The sequence below is a fragment of the Salminus brasiliensis genome, chromosome 5, assembly GCF_030463535.1.
Source record: "Salminus brasiliensis chromosome 5, fSalBra1.hap2, whole genome shotgun sequence".
NCBI classification, from domain to species: domain Eukaryota; kingdom Metazoa; phylum Chordata; class Actinopteri; order Characiformes; family Bryconidae; genus Salminus; species Salminus brasiliensis.
In genome coordinates, this window is record NC_132882.1 from 9,581,627 (window position 1) to 9,600,541 (window position 18,915).

Below are 18,915 nucleotides of genomic sequence, written 5' to 3' on the forward strand. Positions count from 1 at the left end.
TAAACATTTGCTCATGAAAACAAATACCATCTCAATAAGGGAGCGTCTGCAAATATAAAACTATAATGATGGCCACAGTATTTGTCTGGCAGGTAGTTAAGTCGGGTGAGTGAGCCTAATGTGGAACGTTTTGCTTTTCGGACTTGTGGAATATGTAATATTCTAATATATTAAATCTGTCTTAAATCCCTTAAATCCGCAGAATTGGTTCTAATCTAACCAAAAATGTGGATATCATACTCATAACAGACGTGGTAGACATATCAGTAGTTTTCGTGCCAATTTCCAAACGTAGGACTGTTCTGTTCGAAACGCGGGACGCTGAGAAGTCAGTGGCCTAAATCACATTAAGTCACATAATACAAATGTCTTAATTAAGATGCACTCAAGGTTAAATGTTTAATACTATGTTCAGTAATATTACCACTTTGACAAAGCCTAGGCATCAAGCTGAGGATGTTACATGCTAAAATAAATTGTAATATTTTTTTAAAACAAGGTTTAAGGTATTTTTATTTATTATTTACTTACTTCTCTTATTTATATTGTGTATATAGTGGTAATTTATCTACGTTTTTGCATCTAAGTGGTTTGCTATCCTTTTTCTGCTGTGACACTGAGAATTTCCCCACTGTGGGACTAATAAAGGATCATCTTATCTTATCTTGTCTTAAACCATCCGCTTTTAACTTTTTGACATGATTTAAATCTGGCAGTTGTTCTTTACATTCATGATGAATGGACCAATAGAAATGCTCCAAAATGACTTGGAATATTTGTTTTTACATTGACTTCCATTGAAAGTGAAGAGGGTTGTTTTCCTTTTCCTGTAAAGCTGCCATTTTGGAGAGACCAACTGGAAGGTTTTTGCAAGCTTAGGTGTCACACATTTGAGCAAGTTCACCTAATTATGCTCTACTGTCCATGTACCTGCTGTTCCATCCAGCAGTTTCTCCTTATTTAATGCATTTGTAACTTAATGTCCTATAACAGGCATGCTTACTTTCTTTTCACTTCTTGACCGTAGATGTCTGCCTTCTTTTTGCACTTTGGATTACCTAAGTGTATATTTGCAGAGACAATATGGCTGAATTGAATTAAGTTAAGGCCTGAATCAGAACAACGGCTGCCACCCGTCTTTAAAAAATCCTCTAAATCTCACAACGGTTTTTGCTGTCAGGAGCTCTGCACAGTCAAGACATTACTGCATCAATGCCGTACATTGGCTTGACTAATCATGTTATTCAGGAAAATGAATGACAGCAAGACTTCTGTAACACTAATCTAATTAACCGAATTAGTGCTGTGTAGAAATTTACTTGGACAAAGTGTCTTCTGAACACTGCTGAAATTAGAACGACCAAATTGGCTGACGTTACGGATAACAGACCAAAACTGATACAGTGAACCAATTACCTGTGATTTGTCCATTGGCCCTCATTAACCCCTGCATGCTGCATTTAATGTTGATGAATTGTGAATATTACATTTACCATCTGTTTGCCACTACATTGCTTTTTCCATGCTTGCTGGTCGCTGAAGGTGATCACCCCTAAGCCAGATCCACCTCAAGTTCCACTCCAATAGCTTTTTTAATGAATTTCTGTCATTACATCATAGACTAAATGTCCAAAAAACACATGTTCATTAAACATTTTTTTCTCTGCAACCAAAGTAGCACATATATCCATGTGTCTCATTCTGGCTTGGTTTTATTGAGGCTTTGACTTACCTTCTCTGGTGTTGGCACATTGATATTTACCTTGTTAATGACTGAATGAATTTCCTTAAATAAAGTGGTTTAGTAGACATTCACAGCTTTAGTGCAATTTATGCAATATACTGTATATATCATCACAGTAGTAAGGTAGTGTATGAAGTATGCTTATCTGTATGCACAAAAGTATATTTAAAATAGGTATTTTTTTATACATTTAGAAACTGAAGACCACACTTTTACCTTTATATATTTTTTTTATAAAGGTAAAACTAGATTTGGGCTGTTCCAATATAACACATTTAATTGTATGTATGTTTCATTATGCAAAAAAACTTTTAATTTCTACTGTATTTCTATTGTATATTTATTTCTATATATTAATTTATAATATATGCCAAGAGTGCAACATCAGTGCAACATTTGATCATAGCATAATAATAATTAAAATCTAAAATAATAAATGTGTAATAGGATATTTAAACTACTGTATGTGTAAAGGGAAAACACTACCAGTATTTGAATGTATATGTATTAAGCCTAGTATGGGACTAATCTGCAATGTTAATAAAAAAAAAAAGGATAAAGGTGCACGTATTCGTCACTGTACAGTGTGTCCTCCGCATTTAACCCATCTGGTAGTGAACACACACTCACACACACACACATGTGTTAGGGGCAGTGAGCACACACACACCCAGAGCGGTGGGCAGCCAACTCCAGCGCCCGGGGAGCAGAGAGGGTAAAGGGCCTTGCTCAAGGGCCCAACAGTGGCAGCTTGCCGAGCCCAGGAATCGAACCCACAACCCTGTTATCGATATCCCGGCGCTCTAACCGCTGAGCCACCACTGCCCCATCCACCACTGCCCCATCAATAGTCATTTAACTATGTTAATAGTGCATGTTTGAGTTTACTCATGCCTGGGAAAACTTATTAAGTTTGCTAAAACAATTATAATTAAATATACATTCTTTTAAGAAGGCAACCTCTTCATCATATTGTATGTATATATTTTTTAATTTCCATAACAATTAAAAATAGCAAGATTGAATCATCTGTGTAGACGCTGTTTTTAGATAATATTAACTTCACTTTGTGTTCTTTAAAAATGACAGCTGCTTTAAAAAACAGACATTCTACAGACAACCTACATTCTTCTTCCCGTGTTTAGTAATCAGAGTGAGTGAGTGATCCTGCGCTCTTAAATTTTGCATTTGGATGAGTCCCCACAGTCTTGAATCATGGACTATGTATATATTTTTTCTTTTCCACAATATCAGACCTAAATATCCAATTTCTATTCAGACCGGCACAAATTCCTTACCTCTGTCATGACTAATCGTATAAGCAGACCTGATCTGACTATTCATGCTCTGATATGCCGGAGCAGTAATATCACTAACCAGCGTTATTTCCCCCATTCCATGGGAAATGCCACACAGTATGATTCATGAATCTTAAAAGAAGAATTCTTGGCTGTGACGACTCCGCGCGACTGTGCTCATACCATGCTACAATAGACGACAGACTAATAGCTTCACATACAATGATTTTAATAGTGCTCTTTCCCTATGCAATGGAGCCTAAAGCCATACAACAAATGCAACAACTGAAATGAAACCAAAAATACATTTAACCAATAATAGACATGCTTATCATAAAAAATAGCTTTACAAATAGTTTACATTTCTATACAACGTCTTTTTCATTATTATTCAATGAATGGTGTCCTTTCAGAGGACCAGTGTTTGACCATAGACTGTATATAATCTTCATTTTCTCCGAAACATTAGATTAAAAAACCATGAGTGAATGAACACGTACTTTCCCCACAATGTGAAACTACTTTTTGATGTGGTTATACCACAAGGATTGGATTTTTTTACTTGTTTACATCTGTTTCCTCACATTCTCCATTTGAGTACATTATACAGAAGCCAGAAGCAGAGGCATAGTTAGGTCATCGGAAAAAGAAAAGAAGAAGCTGAACTTTCTAAAGCCATTTTTTTCTCCAATCAAAATTAGCCATACAAAAATAGAGCTCATAGTTCATTATCAAGGTTGAATAATAATGTATAGCATATGAAAGCAGTGACAACTGAAATGTGGTGTGACTTGCTTCGTCGTCTATTTGAGCATGCTGTCTTGCCGACAAATACGCAACGTGACTGAATTCTGTATAGGTCACTCGGATTCCTCAAACACAGCTATGCACAAGAATTCAATGGCACAGATACTGTAGTTGAACACACTACCATACAGTCTGGGAACTGTCACAGATAATGACATACGGATCCAAAGGAGAAACATGGACATGACTTTAGTTCATTTAGTGACATTTCTCCTGAAAGTACAGCAAGAGAATGAGTGACAGAACTGAACGTGCGGGGCGATATGGCAGTACGGCGCTGAAAGTCTTTGGGCTAGTTTTCTGGACTGACTGAGCCCAGGGTGGACTGGATGGGGATTTGTCCTTTAGAAGTTTGCCTGTATGAGCAGGTGCAGCGCTGGCTCATGAAACAAACCCACTGTTTGGACATCTTTGAATTAATGGAGTGTGAACGATAAAACATTAAAGTGAACACCATTACTTGAAGCTTCTGGATGTCTGGATGAGAACAGTGCACCTGAGGTGGTGATGACACAGCACTACTGTAGACTAAGAAAAAGAAGAGAAAGAGGAAAGGAGGGGGTGGGGGGTTACAGAGAGAGGAATAGACAAGTAGAAAGAGAGAAGTTGGAGAGAGAGAAGCATAGATAGATAGATAGCTAGATACATAGCTAGCTAGCTAGCTAGCGGGATAGATAGATAGATAGATAGATAGATAGATGTGCTGAAGATGGCTGCTGACAGACACATGGTAGTATTGGCTGGAGGGCAGGAGGGAAGCCTGAGCAGCAGCTGCTCTCCTCCAGCTTCTCTCCTCCTTTCAGCCTGAATCAAGTCTGCAGAACGGAACAAATCCTCAGTGGGGTGGAACATAAAATGCATGAGCTGGAGGAGAACAGTAAATCTGAGGTCTTGGGAACATTTTCCTTCTTTAAATGCCATCATTGAATTCTCTTTAACCTTTTTTAAACAGGTGAGCCAATAGATTTACATAGATCATCACACAGACCAATTTAATTAGACACTTAATGAAAACAAGACAGTCGTCTGGGCTGGACTGTTACTTGACTAGATAAATAAATAAACAAACAAACAATAAAACATTATGTATTGTATAATGTCACAACAAACTGTACTGTATGTTTAAAACCACTTTACGAAGCTTATGGTCAGGTCTCAGTAGTTCAGCTTTATTCTCAATCCACACAAGCAATGCGGGCTGTGACCTCAACTGAATGATTTTTTGAAGGTATTCAAATGAAGGCCTGTGAAATGTTGAGCAACAGATGCTGAATGGCGGCGAGAGATTTGTCCGTGAACACACACTGTTTCACCTCTCACCGGGACCAATCATGCCTGCTGCATTGTCTCTGTGAAAGAGGAGTCATGAGTTCTTTTTTCTTTTTTGGCTCTTCCACAGTTCCAGATCTTCCGTCTTCACCCCCGAGACTGTTCAAAGCAGCGCTGATTTCCCTTTTGACACGGCCTGGCAAAAGAAAAGACTCCTAATAGCACACAGTTTTGTGACATATTTGAATTTCTCGCTTCTTACTTGGAATCTAACATTGATCTAATGGCAATGAAAGCAGTATGCCCGTTTTGGGTTGAACTGACTTCTGATTTCTGCAGTGAGTTTTATTCCACTGACTGTAACGACAGAGAGACTAGACTTTGATACTGTGTTTACTGGTACCAGAAATTTGTATTTCAGAATTTTCCAAAATAGAATGTGAAGAATTGGATTCCTTAATATCTTGGGGATCGCCTAGGTGGGTCAGTGGTTAGAGCTCTGGGTTATTGGTCACAGGGTTGCGGGTTCAATATCCAGGTATGCTAAGCTGGTGCTGTTTAGCCCTTGAGCTATGCCCTTAACCTTCTCTGATCCAGGGGTATCGTAGCATGGCTGACCCTGCTCTCTGACCCTGGCTTTCTAAGCTGGGATATGTGAGGAGAATTGGGACCAAATACAGTGTTAAGTGTTTCACCTAAGGCTGACCAGAGATGTGGACCCCAATCTCCAGCACAGAAAACTGTATCATTGTCTGTTATGGTATGTAGCTGCTATTTATAAGAAACAACTACCTGGAAGCATCTATTTTAGGTCAGGGTTGACTATGACTCAAGTGAAATAACTATTGGCTGTAAGTGTAGGTGCTGCAGCATCACTCAGGAGCGACAGGGCTGATGGAACCGAAAGCTCTATTCCTGGGGTGAGGCTGAGGTGAACCTTACTGATACTGATCTTGAAGAATAACCTAATAAAAACACAATTATTATACACACTGACAAAGTCTGACAAAGGTCTGACAGCACAGGGGCAAAGGAGTACTCATGACAAAGCAAGGTAATCTGAGCTGACATTACTATATGCTTTCTCAATATCTCACTACATTAAAGCAGTTTTGAGTCTCAGCCCACCACAAACATGGCACTGTAGCCCATCCAGACCAAACGATTGGCCCCCCTGTATCAAGTATATACAAGCCTGATTTTTCTGTGCGGACCTCATTACAATGAGGGAAAACAGCTTAGGTTACCTAGGCTTTAGCCCTCTTTGGACAGGATTAGTTTCTCAGTGATTTTAGTCCTGTCCTAATGTGCCATGTCAGATGATATGCTCTGGCATCAGTAATAATTCTGGCACCTCTTACTCTCTATAAAATGAGCCATAAAACAACCCCAGGTTATATAAATCCGGCATGTGCAAATGTTCCGGCATGTGGGTAAATATTCATATTCAATATGTCATACAAGGTTTTTATTTTATTTTTTTGTACAGTTTCTCTAAAGAACGGAGGCGCTTGAGGAGGCATTTAGTTTCGTCATGGTCTGAGGCAAACCTCAGTCAAATCCAGAAGACCAACCAAAGGACTCCCCAGAAGTCCAACTAAGAAGTCCAAGTTACTGCCAGCTTTAGGCCAGTCATAGTGTAGCATAGCCTATAGGCTATAGATGTGTTATGAACAGCGACTGATTTTCTAACTAAAACTCAATTATTATTATAAGAGGAGGTTATAAGACTAACTAACTATTCCACCTCCCCATGTAAAACTAATCCCATCCGAAAGGCTGTTCTTATGATGAAGCAAGGTAAACTGAGCTTACATTACTATATGTTTTTTCAATGTAAAATCTCACTACATTAAAGCAGGAATACCCAAAGTCTAAGTCCATTGGATTTGTCCCGCCAGAGAGTTGCCCTTACCTGCCCCCACACCCAATCACAGAATTAACAGTATTGTAGTAACACAATAGTAACAAAAGCACTTTAACCTCACTCAGCCCATCACAAACATAGCACTGTAGCCCACCCAGACCAAACGTTTGGCCCTCCGTATCAAGTATGCAATAAGCATAAGCCTGTTTTTTGTAGTACAGAACTCATTACAATGAGGGAAACCGCTTTGTTTACCTAGACTTCAGCCCTACTTGGACGGGATTAGTTTTACATGAGTAGTTGGGGTAATGAAATTATTACCAGAGTTCCTCAGTGAGTTTAGTCCATGTCAGACTATGTGCTCCGGGGTCAGTAATGATTCTGGTACCTTTTACCTTCTGTAAAACAAGCCATAAAAATAACCCCAGGTTACATTAATCCTGTGCGGATCGTAGGCACATGTGGGTAAATTATCGGTCATTAAGTGTCATCGAGCATGGCACAGATAACTCAGGTCGCTCAAGTCTGTGGCAAACACAGCTGCTCAATCATTATTACTATAAGTGGGTTATGAGACTCAATGGCAGAGCACAAGTTGAGTAGATGTTTTACAGACTACCTGCAGGAATACGAGCTTTTCCACCTCCCCATGTAAAACTAATCCCATCCGACTGGGGCTTTTGACTTGCAATTTTGATCTAGTTTTGCATTCAACGTAAACTATGTGCAACATGGAATTTATGGACCTATTTAAATTATAACGACCTCTGGTAAATATCCCATTTCTACAGGTCATAGCTATGTTATGTTGGGTTTGAAATCAGAAAGATTGAATGAGTTTTGCCTGATTAGTTTTTTTTATATTCCATTTCTGAACAGAAGCCCTCCAGTATTGAAATATTCAAGGAATCTGTCCTCTTACCTTCAGTTGTCGATGTCAGACACATGGTTCTCTATCTGTAAAGGGAAAAATAATGACAACTGATGAAAAGCATGATAATTCGTCCCTTCACTTAATGCACTCCTCTCTTGCAGCAGATGCAAATCAAGTTCCGAAAGACTAAAAGGAAGACTCCTCAGGGTCCATTTTTGTTAACTGGGATGACTGTGACCTTGATGAAGGATGAATGTCTGTTGGAACAGACTGCTGCTGAAAAATATTAGCTTCCATTAAAGAGAGAAGGTTCACATCACTCACGCCTCACTCGAGACGCCCTTTAAATGGGCTAATAAATATAAGAGAATGTGTGGTCACACTGAACCAGAGATGAACCCAGATGAGACAGTCATTATTCCTTTTATGTAGGTGAGCGAACAAGAGAGGCAGAGAGCCGAGTCTCTGAGCTCCTCCAACTTCACCCGCAGCAGAAGAAACATATCGTTGCTGTTGGGCGAAGCACTTCGACTTTGACTTTTTGACATAATGTGAATCTAACAGTTGTTCTTTACATTATGTGCAGATTTCATGACGAATGAGCCAATAGAAATGCTCCAAAATGACTTAAAATCGAATTGCTTTGACTTCCATTGAAAGTTCGAAAGGTTTTTTCTTTCTAATATGGAGATGCAAGGTTTCTGTGTGACAGCAATGATATGTATTTTGTTCCAGAAAGACCTATTCTGTTTTTTAAGAATTTTTAAGCATTTCATCTTTTAGTACCTCTTTCATCTTTTAAATATGTTCTGGGCGGTACTGATACTGAGTAAAACCCAAGAGAAAAAAGAAACAAAGGTTTTGAACTGCATAAATTAGGGAATGGCCAAAATGGCAACATTTGGTGTGAAGGGAATATATCTGCAAAGATCACAAAGTCTAGTTGCACACTGAGGTTTCACCACTTCAAACTCAACAGAAGGACGCCATCTCCCTGACCACCTGCCTTTCTGAGATCCAGACACACTTTACCAAGAAACATTGGAAATGTGTGTTATAGTGAGATTAGAAACAAATTAACTTTCTGGCCATTTTTGGTAAAAATAGGAATAAAGTTCATCACCTCATACCAATGGTAAAATATGGTGGTGGCTCTTTGATGCTTTGGGGCTGTTTTGCTGCCAGTGGTCCAGTAGATCTTGTAAAGCTCAGTGGCAAAATGAATTCCATTTAGTCCCAGAACATTTTAGTTAAACATCTGGTTGCTACTGTCAGAAGGTGGCAACTGAGCCATGTCTGGGTCTTCCAGAAAGACATACAACAAGACCCACAACAAAATCGACAAAGACATGGTTGCAGCAACACAAAATCAAAGTTTTGCAATGGCCCTCTCATTCTCCAGACTTGAACCCAAATGTGGACTCTGTGGACTAAGCTGAAGAGGGCAGTTCACAAGAGAAAATCCAAGAATCTCAATGAGTTGGAAATGTTCTGCATGGAAGAGCAGCTCAAGATACCCGCACAAGTGTTCTCCCACTTTGTTAAACACTAAAGAAAGAGACTGAGTGCTGCATTTCTCACCATGGGAGGCTCCACCAAATACTGAAACTTTGGGTGTCAATATTTTTGGAATCTGTCATTTTATGAAAAATTGGTTTTACAAAGGAAAACCTTTATTTTGTTCCAAAAAGCTGAAAAATACCAATACAGGCCTGAAATATCACTCAATATCAATCCTGTACATACAGTGCAGATTTTACTATCCATCAATACTGCTAAAATAATATATATATATATATATATATATATATATATATATATATATATATATATATATATATATATATATTTTTATATGGCCTGCTGCCAATACCATGATATCAGTACATATGATATATATCAGCTAGCACTTCAAATGAGTGGGTGGCGTGATGAACACTTCTGTGACTCCATTATCGGTATGTTCGTCTAGACTCTAGACACTTAACGTTCCCTACTTTGCACATTCTCTTCCTCATTTCCTTCATTTAGAAAGAGCAAAGGCTTTGAAAAACACGGTCCCCTGCCCAGCACTTCGTTCCATCTTAATTCGCCTCTCCTATCAGTCCCGGCGCAGTCCGTCTGCACTCTCCGTGTTTTAATTACTGTGTGTGACAGCGGGTGGCGGAGGGAGACCTGCCCCAGTGCTGACAGGAGTCACACCAGCGGGGACCCGTCAGCCTGCACACACACTCATGTGCAACCGAGAGCTCAGATCTGTGGGCATGAATAATTCTGCTGCATTACGTTTAATAGGGCGAGTGTTTTTCTACCCCAGACTGCTGAACCCCACCACTGTCAACACTCACATCATCCCCACATAACCCATCCCACCGGGTCCTAAAATGAGGAGATCTTACCGGATCAGTGCTGCCCTCTTCATCGTAGTCATCCTCTCCTCCATCAGTCATCTCTCCGGCCTCGGTGTCCAGAGCCCCCTCCCCAGCCTCCTCACCCGAATTCTCTGCCGTCTCTGATATAGACTCCTCGTGCAGGGAGTCGCAGTTATCCTCATACTTCCTCTGAGCCTCTGAGATAGATAGATAGATAGATAGATAGATAGATAGATAGAAAACAGGAGAGAGAGAGAGAAAGCAGAGAGAGGGTCAGAGAGAGGGAGAAACAGATGGAAAAGCGAGGGTTGGATGGAGAGATAAAAGGTAAAGGTGCATGTATTTGTCACTGTACACTGTACAGCGAAATGTGTCCTCTGCATTTAACCCATCTGGTAGTGAACACACACACACACACACACACACACACACACACACACACACACACACACACACACACACACACACAGTGGTGGGCAGCCAACTCCAGCGCCCGGGGAGCAGAGAGGGTGAAGGGCCTTGCTCAAGGGCCCAACAGTGGCAGCTTGTCGAGCCCGGGAATTGAACCCACAACCCTGTTATCAATATCCCGGCGCTTTAACCGCTAAGCCACCACTGCCCCCTTAATGATGGATGGGTGGATGGGTAGATAGATAGAGTATTGGGGAAGAATGAAAAAAGAGCAAGACAAATTGGAAAAAGACAGAGAGAGAGAGAGTAAAGTTGGGTGTGAATGGCAGCAGTGGGCGTGCTAACACAAAGAGAGACATCAATCACTGAGAGACCGGACAGCGTCTGCAAAAGTGCTAATTAATCTGCGGGGACGAGTCATATGATACTGAGGGGACAATGTCTCCTCTGCCGAAGCTCGATATCAAGAACCTTTGAGCAAACTTTTGAAAAGTTTGGCTCCTGGGCCTGTTCTCGGCACCATGTCAAAAAAATCCAGTTATAGGGAGGGAATTTGCTGTGCTGGAGAGACATGAATGACTAAAGAAAGACAAGTGAGTCTTTTGGGGGAGTGAGTGATATATGGTGGAGAACGTGAGATTTCTCCACAGATGTCATGGCTTTCTGAAGTTATATGAGCAGAGACCCTCCTCTCTAACCCTTCTCATATTGTCCTCTGCTCCCGTTTCGCTCTATAAAAAGCCCTCTCATAACCCCAGCAAATGGCACCCTGTTGTCATGTGAGCACCGTTATGACAGAGCACTCGGGCCTCTATCTCCAAAACCTGTCACAAAGATTGATTGTTTGTGTGCGCTCTTAATTTACTTCCCCCTCCACAACTTCTGTTTGTCTTTGGCATATTCCCCACTATCCCCCCTCCCCAGTCCCCCTCTTACCAGACTCGGCTCTCTGCTGCTTCTCTATCTTCTCCAGTCGGCCCAGGAGAGAGTCGATCTTCATCTTGATCTGCGTTAGCTCCCGCTTGATCGTCTGGAGCTGATCCGTCTTTACTGCTAACACACAAAAAAGCAGACGGGCAAACGCATTCCATTAGATCTCCATCCACACATTCATACAATGCTTCTCTACTGCAGTTTTCAATTTAGCCTTAACCTACAGTTTAGCTTTCTACTAGATTTTTGAGATCACCACTGCACCTCATCCCCAACTCAACTCAAAAGTACTGGATAGAGCACCATCATTCTAGAGAACACAGTTCTACTGCTGCACAGCTCAACGCTAGGAGGCTTTATACACCTGGGTTATACAATGGGTTCATGTTTATCTGCCTGTCCTACTGACAGTACATCTCTACAGGGACTAGACAAGCTTATACACACATAGTGTATCTTTGCTCACTGCGGCCACAAGTACTATTTTAACTTCATCAGAACTTCACAGGACCTTCAATGCATAGTAGAACAGTGCGCCACCACTCCAGATACTGCTAAATCTTCCTGAAAGTCTTTTGCTGTAACTGCCATTTCTTAATTACTTTGTAAACTGAGGAAATATCTATGTGAAATCACTCTTTTCATGTCTTCTCATGGTCTTCTCTTGCTTTGTGGGCATTCATTATTTTCATTTTCAGAGTTCTAGGCATGTACTTAGAGGAGCCTATGGCTACTGATGGTTGGGGCAAATTTTTAAACTCACAGGGATGCCCAAACTTTTGTATGCCACTGTATTTCTGAATACTGCAGTGAGTGGGCCAAAGCTTCCCAGCATTCCTTGTGGTTCTGTAAGTTTTTCTTAATCTGTTTCCACATGCTATACTACTTAATGTACCAAAACTGAGGGACATTAGAACACACATAAGGTATACATTAGCAATGCATGACACAAAGGAAAAAGAAGAAATACAGTAATCAATAAAGTACTGTAAATAAATGGGTAAAGAGTTGGCGATTTACTATGTTACTACTGTTTTACAAGGTGTTCATTATGACAGCTCTTTATGAGAAGCCTTTCTCTGTGGAAAAAGGCCATATTCCCTAGAGTCTAGTTGACTTATTGATCTTGAATGAGATAAAGACTAATTACATCGTGTTCTTCAAGGCCCACAGAATCAATTAAGCCTGTTTATAAATCTGCCTCTGAGTGACATCCTGATTGAAGGCTATGAACATATGGACACCTGGATCGATGAAATAAAAAACATTTAAAATAATACTGAAGAACTGACTAAACACGTAAATCTTTCTTTTCATTCAGTGTTGGAAAGAAAATTGTTCAGGAAGTCTTTTTGTCAGTCATCGGTTACAGGGACTGTAAATGTGAGTAACTGTAGCACAACTTTGTCCTTTTCAACATGGTAACGTTTTAACATTCTTAACCACTTAAACACTTTGCATAAGCTCATACTTCATAACTACATTACCACCATAATTACATTCATAAACTCTAAAACCAAGCCCTGTGGGATGCCACAAAATGTGCTAAATTAAATGGTTACGACATAGTTGTAATGGTTTCTGCATTCAGACTGATAACTGAATAATAGGGTAAATGTGTGACACTTTTTATTGGCCCATATATCATGAACCGTTCACACAGCGTAAAAAACAGCTGTTGGAATGGATTTGAAAAAAGGTTTTTGTCATGAAAGCAAAACATTAACACAGTTTATCTGTTTCAATTTCAGAAATGATATCTATTGATTTTAAGTCAAATTTGAAAGTTTTACTTGTACCCACACTCAATTCCAGGGACTCGGTTCTAGTTTCTGAGATAGTACTAGAATATTATTATTATTATTATTATTATTGTTATTATTTAAATCACTGATTGATTGACATGTTGATTAGGGGTTTATTTAATTTTAATTTTAATTTTTTAATTTTTTTTTGCCCTTCTGTCCCAAGTTGTCCCCACCAGTGTTTCACCAAGACAAATGCAGAAATCAGCGTATCCTCTTTATGATCCTGTAATAGGGTAGCTTGGATAGCTGTGCCTGTCTAATTGTGTACATGTGGCTCCTGTTTTGGCAGAGGTCCTACAGATGGATGGGAGAGGGGAACTAATCCATCCTCTTACCCGGGGAGCAGCAGGGCCAACTGGACTCTCTTGGACTGCTGGACACGGACAACCATGTCTTAGCCAGTCATACAGGCTGGGGAGCTGGCCTGTGCCATTTGGACAGTTACATGTTTGTACAGCACAGCATGTGTTTACACATTATTGCCACAGGTCTCCTAATAGAACCGAGGCTTAAGACATAAGACTCCATGTCAAAATGAATGTTCTGACTAACAGATTAATCACTGTTTATGAACATCTCTAATCCAAGTCGGCAGGCAGATGTGAGAAAAAGTCTATCTCTTGATTCATAAAAACAGAGGTTCCTTTTGACTGTTGGAACATCACGTCTTATGATTCAACAAATCTCGATCTAAATATTTAGCAGTTCCAGTGTATCTGTGGAAATTTCTCCCATGTAGTTTGATAAGCGTGTAAGCAGCTCTCGCCAGCTAAAAATAGGCAATGTATACGCGTTGACAGCTGTCAGATTAATCTCATGTGTCGGCTTTCTCTGAAGCCTTGCCTCTGCTACAAAAACACATAAGTAGCTTGAAATGAGCAGATTAATATACAGTATAAAACACATCAGGTCTTAGACTGCAGGGGGAGATGACAGTGGTCATACGCAGGAGGGCAGAGAGGATTAGCGTAACGCAGGCCAATGGCTGTTGATGCAGCATCAGTTTTAACTATGGAAATGGCCTGTGACATCCTTCACAAGCAGTGAGTGTCATCTCTCTGGTGCCAGATTGAGAAGGTACTTCACTATCAATCCAAGCTGTGGTTTTGCTTTCACTCTTAATAAGTACATGTTTTACAGAGGGCTTTTAGTCGTTTTGCAGTTCCATAGATGAACCGTTTTTGTAATTATAAATTCAAATCAAGAGAGATACGTGTGAAAAACTTAAGGTTTATAGAAGTCAATGTTATGGTTCTACAGCATCACTCAAAAACCTTGTAGCACCTTTATTTTTGAGTGTTGGCAATGAAGCTCTTTTAGAGCAGAGGCTGTTCACCTTAATGGAATCAGCCGGAGAGGTGTTCATCACACATACTCATGTTCTACACAACTACGAAGACTGGACCATATGTTTCTATTATAGGATCAGAAACAATAGACCAATTAAACTTCTACCACTTTCTGTGGCTAACTAGTGAGATCCAAAGCCCACAGATTGTTTCTCTAGCCTGAATACCACAGTGTCACTGAATTGCAGTACAAGGTCATTCAAGAGGAATTCCACCTTTTTTCAACATTCAGCTAAATTCAATAGTAGAGATGTAAACAAAGTCCTTCAGAGTGGTCTGATGAAATGGCTAATTCTAGAGAAACCTGCAGTCTCGCATATCTTTACAGTAGTGATGATGTCCATATAGCTATTTAATTTACTACCCAACACCACCAGTGAACCTACTCCAGTTTTCAACACTTTTATGGGTGATGTTGATGGCAATTATAATACAGTGCTACATCGTAGGCCGTTTTAACACTAGCATTGACTTTCATAATGGGAGGGGGGCAATTTAATGGATCAGGTATTGGCTTTATGTGTTGTGTTCCACTTCTAATCTTAAATTTCTAATTTAAACAGTTAAATAGTGCCACAGTTACATTGTGTACGTTTCAACAGCAGAACATCACTGCTGCATTATTTAAGGTGGAATGGAGGGTTCGGGGATGAGGAAAACTTTAGCTTGGAGTTAATTTAGAGCCTCACTGTAAACGTAAAGCAGCAACAACAAACGGCTCACAGAGCAGCAGGTAAAGAGTTTGTTAGTTTATATGTCAGAAGAAGAGGATTTAAACTCTTCACTTTTTCAGATAATTTCGTTGTTGCACAACTACAACCAAACTGGATGGTGCATCTCTTCCAGTTCCAGTAGTAAGCTGAGGTAACAGACACTACCATATGTCTTTATGTGTATCTAAAAGCCTAGGTGCTTTTCTCTGTGTACAGTTCAGCTACATTTACATTTTATGGTATTTAGCTGATGCTCTTATCCAGAGTGACTTACAAGGTTACTGGTATTACAGATGTGGGCCAATGTAGTGTTAGGAGTTTTGCCCAAGGACTCTTATTGGTATAGCGCAGCACAGTCCCTCGGACCTGGAACTGAACCCCAGTCTCCCGCATGGTGTAGTAGCTCGCTGGCAGGTAGTGGTGTTATCTGTTGTGCCACACCAACCACATAGCCAGCTTACTGTAGATTTCTGAGTTTGTAAACAGTTATGGAGGATATGAAGACATCCTTTGTCTGTGTGATAATACAAACTAGTTGGAAAGTTGGAAAATAATGAAAAAGGGAGCATTAGCAAAGATGGATGATTGTTACTAGATTACTGCTAAAACCGTATTGTGATTTACTGAATGAGTTTACTGTAGAATTCACCCGCCACTGAATTTTTAACGTAATGCTTTATGGATCTACAGTAATATACTGTATTCAGGTGCTACACTAAGACTTTGTTCATTAAAACTACAGAAATTTGTTACAGTGTAGGTTCGATTAATGTCCACAGGACCAAATGCCCCATTTGAGCAGCACCCCCTAGAGTTTCAGCGGTTTTAATGCAGAAAAGTAAAACACAGCACTAAATTGGTTCAGAAGAATTTCTTTTACTAATTTTAAGCACTTCCTACTGCATGCTGCAATCCTTTAAAATAAGGCCAAACAAAAAAAATGATAATTGCATGATAGAAAAGTGCTTTTGATTCATTCATTTCCGTAATACAGTTTTGCTAAAACTCCTAAAAACCTCAGCACGCAATCACACAGAGAGGAGATTTTGGGCGGAATTGGCCTTCCTTTATAGTCCCTGGCCGTGAGCATACAAAACACAGGAAGCAAACATTTAACACAGTGCCTCGGAAAAAGGTTGTGTGTGTGTTTGCCCGACCAAATATTAAACCACTTTCAAGGACACAAGGACTGGGGAACAATCACACTTTCAGAAATAGCATCTTTTAGTGCTAAAAAGTGATGAGACCCACAGCTAAAAGGAAGCCATCAGAGGCATCTGAAAATGTGGAATCCTTATTACTGCCAGCTCGCTATCTCACACCCCCTCACCATATTCTCTCTCCTTCACACACACACACAAATACACACACACACACACACACACACACATACACACACACACATATGGATACAAAATCACAGGCTTCTTAGCCCGGGGGCAGGAGACAGTGTCTTGTTTGATGATAAGGAAGAAAGAGCATTTTCCTCTTTATCAGTAACTTCAGGCCTTGTACCTTTGTTTACCACCTTAAAAGGAGAGCAGATCCAGCGATGATGATAAACACGCTAATCTCACATCATTTCATCAGCCTTTCAGTGCAGGATTTGTGTCCAACCAGAAAGGCAAAGTTCAGCACTCTCTGGCCTAACTTTAGATCTAGTTTTTCATTTTCTACAATGCCCCCGAGGTCTAATCTTTGGTTTTGAGATGCATTCCGGTCTGCTCTCAGGGATGGAGTGTGAACTCCAGGGAGAGATAAAACCCAAGGCAAACAGTGTGTTTTGTGCATGCTGGCACGGTTTATTTTTGCCCTCAAATTGCTTTGGTACAAGGCAAGCCCCCGAAAAGCCACTATCGTGCAGCTAAGAGCATTAGTGTCATGCACCAAGCTAATCTCCGGGCTTGATTTTCACAAGAAGAGAGAAAAGAGTGCCATGAGGACTTGGTAGGCAAAGTCAGGGACTTGGTGCTTAAGAAACAGAGATAAAATCTAAAACAGTGCAATTCGTGGTAAATTACAAGCATATGGACTGCGGCGTGGTCTGCCATTCAGTTGGCCAGGACAGCAGCGTCTGGAAATGCACCGCATCCAATTCGGAATCAAAGTGACAATTTCAGTGGAGAGGCAGCCGCTGACATCGGCAGGCACACGGGCGTGCTCGGAAGAAAATCAATACACAACTCGCATGAAATGAATAAAAAAAAATCCATTTCCCTTTTCATCCATTTGCAGGGTGTAAGCGAAAGACCCCCATGACCACTGCCTCCCAGCTGCTTGCATTGATAGCACACCACTGAGCAGTGAGGAATAAACCTCATAGACTTCATATTGTGTGCAATTAGGTTGGAACACCACTGGAGCCATTGTGCATTCTTCTTCCCCCCCCAGATAGTGAATAGGAAAGATATCGAGCTCTTTGTGCTGGGGTGTAGATTAGCTACTGTGTAAATGTTTACACATTTTAATACAAATTCTGAACGGCACGAAAGAAAATGGTACCAAACTCACACAGGTTTCTGGTACTGGCTTGTAATGTAATTAGCGCTGGCCATCGTTTGAGCAGTGGTTCAGAATGGTGGGCTCTGTCTGCAGTTTTGCTTCTTTCTTGTCTTTTTTTTGTAGTGCTAATGAATTTTCGTCTCTGCACTGGAAGCTCATTATTGCATGAACTTACGCTTAAGGCCAGAAGAGAAGGAGGATGAGGAAGAGGGTGGCCGTGAGGATGAAGATGTGGAGGTTTTGATGGGGAAGGAGGTTTTCCCTCTTCGTGTGGACGGCACCACGACCCGTGAGCGCTTCAGAGGAATGACAGCCCGTGGTGGTGGGGCCACCCGACCGTGGTAGTCAAAGAGCCTGGGGATGGGGAGAAATAAGGTTTACTGCAGTTCCAATGAATGTTGCCACTGTTAATTTTTTTTTTTTATGTAGTGAAATAAATGAAACAATGCAATTAACTATTTAATCCTTATTAAACATTTCATTCCAGCGTATTATTCATTTCATATGAACGACTTTCTTATGTTCGTGTGAAGGGAACACTCAATCAGTCCAGTTTTCTGGTAGTTTGTCATACATTTGTTTTTACATTTGTCTCTTTTTTTTAACCCTTTTTAATCTGAAAAGACGCCTTTTTAAAACTTTTTATTATCAGCGTAAATTCAAACATTCCTTTATTATATGTTTAAATAATTTCTCCAGTTCCGAAGTTGTTTTGGAAAATGTTATTATGACAATTATTAAATATTATTTTTCAGCATGATTAGTGTGATTATGCATCAGTTTTATCAGCATTTTTATTGTACTGTATTTTATTTACTGTATTTTAGTTTTGAAAAAGTTGTTTCCATAATGTTAATTTTCGTCTAACTGGGAATGTTGTGTAAGAAACTTTGTGATGCAAACATTTATTGCACCAAGTTTTTTAGAACATTTCTGGATCATGATCTCTGTAACGTTACAGGATAACC

At 40.2% G+C, this 18,915-nt stretch overlaps 1 protein-coding gene across 5 annotated transcripts in view; it reads right to left on the reverse strand.

Annotated features, from left to right (window-relative positions):
• Positions 1-3,254: 3,254 nt before the first annotated feature.
• LOC140555960 (RNA-binding Raly-like protein) overlaps positions 3,255-18,915 on the reverse strand; it is a 189,079-nt gene continuing 173,418 nt past the window's right edge. For 3 of the 5 annotated variants that reach the window (XM_072679355.1, XM_072679356.1, XM_072679358.1), the window contains 5 exons: positions 18,123-18,301; positions 11,579-11,695; positions 10,259-10,428; positions 7,908-7,942; positions 3,255-5,314 (listed from right to left, as the gene is read on the reverse strand). In XM_072679355.1, coding sequence (XP_072535456.1) covers positions 7,910-7,942; positions 10,259-10,428; positions 11,579-11,695; positions 18,123-18,301 — 499 coding nt within the window. In that variant the 3' untranslated portion in view covers positions 3,255-5,314; positions 7,908-7,909. The remainder of the gene's footprint in view (positions 5,315-7,907; positions 7,943-10,258; positions 10,429-11,578; positions 11,696-18,122; positions 18,302-18,915) is intronic. The other 2 variants (XM_072679357.1, XM_072679359.1) reach the window with 1 other exon arrangement.